Source organism: Nicotiana tabacum, chromosome 14 (genome assembly GCF_000715075.1).
Source record: "Nicotiana tabacum cultivar K326 chromosome 14, ASM71507v2, whole genome shotgun sequence".
Classification (NCBI taxonomy): domain Eukaryota; kingdom Viridiplantae; phylum Streptophyta; class Magnoliopsida; order Solanales; family Solanaceae; genus Nicotiana; species Nicotiana tabacum.
In genome coordinates, this window is record NC_134093.1 from 111,395,852 (window position 1) to 111,400,232 (window position 4,381).

A 4,381-nucleotide genomic window follows, 5' to 3' on the forward strand; every position below is an offset into this window, starting at 1 on the left:
AATTTATTAGAATATGTTTTTCTAAATAAAAAATTCATTTTCGGCCAAAAGGATGGTATAGGGGCAGTGGGTGAGGAGCTCCTAGCATTTGACCAAACGTGACACTTTTAGCAAGTAAAGAAAGTTTTTTAATGTTGGTTGAGTCAGTTTTTAAAAGAAAAAGAGAAACAAAAAGTGGCTATGGGTACTATCCGGTGAAAAAAAACAAAAGAGACATTAAGAAGTGTACAATGGGATTCGAACCCTCCCAAGTATTCAGAAACTTAGCTTAAGAAGTGTACAATGGGACCAACAATTTTGCTTATGGGTTCCAAACTAAAAATACTTATATATTTCATAGATTTCTCTTTGCAAATACAAAATTCGGGTAAAATTTACTGAGCTCTCGATAACCCATACCCGATATTGTGGATTCCGACCCTGTGAGTGAGAGGATTGAAAACATCAATTGAAGAGTTTCGAAAAATGTTTACCTCCTCCTTCCTGGGAAGTTATTTTCCTGAAATTAGAAAAAATTATATTTATAAGAAAAATCTTTTTCAAAGCATTTAAACAAACTATGTAGGCATTTGAACAAAAAAATTATAAATTTTGAAAAAAGGTAGTATTTGGAGTTAAGTTGAAAACTGGTATTTGAAATTTGAATTATGTTTGGACATGCATTTCACTGAAAAAATTTATAGTTTTGTGAGTGGGGAAAAAAGTTTTTTCTGTAAATTTTGAAAAAGTAATTTTTGAAAAACTCATTTTTGACTTCTTTTCAAAAACTTGCAAATTTTCAGGGACAACACATTTTTGAAGAAACAAAATTGAAGAAAAGGGATTTTTTTAATGGACAAACGGAGCCTAAATATGAAAATTTTCTACATAGCAAACACACCCTAAGTCATGTCTTTATATATTAAGACAAGATCACCTTATTTTTGGTATTCAAGCAAACCAAAAAAGAGTAACCAAATGGATAAAGAGCCTCTCCTCCCTTCTTCCTCTTCATCTTCAAACCAACAACAATCCAATCTTGAAAGTTCAATTTTAATTGACTCAAATTATCCATTATTTCCAAAGAAATACCTTTACAAATCGAAGTCTAATCCATCTATGTCCACATATAATGATATTGAAAACTATCCATCACCAATTCCAAATCCAATCCATATTGTGAAAAAAAATTCTATTGTAAAACAAGCTATGTTACTTCTAATTCTTTATTTAACTATTGGTGTAACTCTATGTTCTTTCTTCAATGATCAATTTAAGTCCACTACAAAAACTCATCCAATTATTGATGCACTATATTTTTGCATAATAACTTTATGTACAATTGGTTATAGTGATATAAAACCAAATAGTACACTTACCAAATTATTTGCTATATTATTTGTGTTAGTTGGTTTTGGATTTATTAATATATTACTCACTGGACTTGTTACATATTTTCTTGATTTTCAAAAGAATTCTTTGAACAAGGAAAGAATAAGGTCAAGAATCAAAGTGGCACTAGCAATGAGTGTTTTGGTTTTTTGTATTGGAATTGGAGTTGTTTTTATGCATTTTGTAGAGAGGATTGGGTGGTTTGATTCATTTTATTTTTCAGTTATTGGAGTTACTACTGTTGGATATGGTGAAAAGGTATTTAAATCAATGGGGGGAAGAATTTTTGCATCAATTTGGTTGCTTGTTTCTACACTAGCTTTTGCTAGAGCATTTCTTTTATTGGCTGAAGTTAAAGTTGATGAAAAGCAAAGGGAATTGGAAGAATGGGTGCTAGACCAAGATTTGACTGTTCAACATTTTCAAGCTGCAGACATTGATAATAATGGTTTTGTCAGGTAAAAAACTTTTCCTTTCCCTTTCTAAGTGATCATCTTTTAGCCTATGTTGCTTTGACTGTTAAAAAATATTATCGAGCAGTGCTCGTGTCGGATCTTGTAAAAATATAATAATATACTCAGTATATTTTTATAAGTGAAGTTTGGAAGGGTACTATATACGCAGATTTTACCCTACCTTATGCAGATAGGGAGGCTATTTTTTAAAGAAGATCCTGCAAAAATATATACTATTTATTTTTTAGGATCCAACAAGCATCCGACGATATTTTTGAAACATGGGAGCAACATGGCTTTTAAGTGAAGTTCTTGAAAAACATGAAGAAACATGTGTTAAGCTTGAAAAAGACGTGTTAAGCTTATGTTTTTCTAGTTGATTGGCACACGACCATCTTTTTTCCGATCGAAAAGTCAAACTCCCTAGAAAAATAGCATCTCGTAAATTTCTGAAAGAAAGATGTAAAAATAGATAGTATAGAAGTTTTACTCTCCAATTCTTCGAGAATAAAGGTTAAAAATTTACCCCTTAATATTTGATTATGATTTAAAATTACCCTCAAATTGAAAGTCTATTAGGGGTCAAGTGCAAAAATAATTTCAAGGTTTAAGTTAAATTGTGTTTCTTCATTAGCCATTGACTCATTATTTCCAAAATTTATTTATGGGGTTTTAAGCTAGATTTGGTTATGCATTAATTTTGAGTCTCATGTGTGTGGCAGTAAATCAGATTATGTGATATATAAACTGAAGGAATTGGGAAAGATCACAGAGAGAGATGTATTGTTGATCAGCAAATATTTTGAGAGATGGGACACTGGTAACTCTGGAAAGATTACTCTTTCTGATCTTTTTATGGAAAGTGATTATTGAAAATAATGTCAAACTAAAGTATTTTCTTGAATATCAAGAAAGGTGTGGTATGCACGTATTTAAATTAATTATAGTTTAATAAATGTAGTTGTATATGTTTATGTAATATTGGTAGAGAAGGGAAACGGGTAAAGTTGTCTTCATATATCCCAATGGTCAGGGGTTCAAACCATAAAATTATCCACTAACAATTAGATAAATGCGGAATGACGTCCACTGGAATGTTCTCTCTCCTTTTTTTTTTGTAATATTGGTAGAATTTAGTATAAAGAAATCATACCAGAATGGGTAGACCCTTTTGGATCTGATATATGCTTATAAAAAATGGTAGTGTGAGGAGGGGGTGATAGACAGATGTTATGTCCTGTGTTTATCTAGTTTTTTTTACTTGAATTGTTTATATTTGAAGTAAGCATCATTTGTAATTTAAAAAGTGAAATATGTTGACTAATACATGATATTACGCGTGGAGCACAACAACAATGACAACAAACTATTTCATAAGTGAGGTATGAAAAAGATAATGCGTAGATAGATTTATTTTTAATGCATAAAGATGGTATTCGCTCTCCACGAGGAATTTTTTCATCCCTAGAGGTTTAGATTTGAAACATATGATTAAGGATAGGAGAATTTCACCAATCAATCACACTCTTTAGGTGGTGAGTAGATGGATATTGATGATCCCAGATGTTGGCCTTTTACATTATTAGTACAATTATTTTTATATTAATAGTATAATTTAATCGAGTATAACATATTATTATTCTATTTTATAAATTACAAAATCAAACTAGTATTAAAGAATTCAATATTATTGTAAGTCGACTTAACCTGATAGTGTAAGAGATTCATGCACTGTCAATTAATGCACAAGAAATGAATTCCAAAAGGTAGCTTAAGTGCTAATGATTGGATTTTAGATTTAATATTTGTTCATATTTAATGAGAAGGGGAACCTTGGCGTAACTGATAAAGTTGTTGCTATGTAACCAGGAGTTCACGGGTTCGAGCCGTGGAAACAGGCTCTTGCAGAAATGCAGGGTAAGACTGCGTACGATAGACCCTTGTGGTCCGACCCTTTCTCGAACCCCGCATATAGCGGGAGCTTAGTGCACCGGGCTGCCCTTTTTTGTTCATATTTAATAAATTTCTGAACACAAAATACATTGTTAAGCAAAGGCTATTGGGTTCGACCGAACCTGTAGCTCGATTTTTGCCTCCGCACCTTGAAAATTAGTATTCATGATCAGAGCCTCAAGGTTAAGATTGTTTTGAAACTAATTCAAATATATTTTTTACCGTTTTAAAGAACCATTAATACCCCTTGAAAGACATGTTCAATTTTTACCACCTCTGTAAGGATTGCTCTTTCTAATCTTATGGAAAGTCATTATTGGAATAATGCCAAACTGGAGTATTTTCTTGAGCATCAAATAGCGTAAAGTATACTTCTTTCATTTTAATTGATGATGATGTGTCATAACTTGAATCGGTATATTATTTAACAAACAAATGAATACCTTTTAAAATTGTGGTATTTAAACATATTATATTATTTGTGTGGTTATAAAGCTTTTGTGACTTCTAGTCTAGCATTAGACATGCCATAATATTTTTTGTGAATATAAAAAATTCTCGTTAAAGGTAATTACGAAATGTAAAATTAATTATTTTCACAT

At 31.2% G+C, this 4,381-nt stretch overlaps 1 protein-coding gene across 1 annotated transcript; it reads left to right on the forward strand.

Annotated features, from left to right (window-relative positions):
- Window positions 1-931: 931 nt before the first annotated feature.
- On the forward strand, window positions 932-2,852 carry LOC107773742 (two-pore potassium channel 3-like). The gene is made up of 2 exons (XM_016593168.1): window positions 932-1,829; window positions 2,549-2,852. Exons 1-2 carry the CDS (start codon window positions 958-960, stop codon window positions 2,697-2,699), a joined length of 1,023 nt encoding a protein of 340 aa, XP_016448654.1. The 5' UTR covers window positions 932-957; the 3' UTR covers window positions 2,700-2,852.
- The last annotated feature ends 1,529 nt before the right edge of the window (window positions 2,853-4,381 follow it).

Coding starts and splice junctions, on each gene's coding strand:
- LOC107773742 (XM_016593168.1), top strand. CDS start 958: ATGGATAAAGAGCCTCTCCTCCCTTCTTCCTCTTCATCTTCAAACCAA. Junction 1,830..2,548: donor GATAATAATGGTTTTGTCAG/GTAAAAAACTTT, acceptor TGTGTGTGGCAG/TAAATCAGATTATGTGATAT.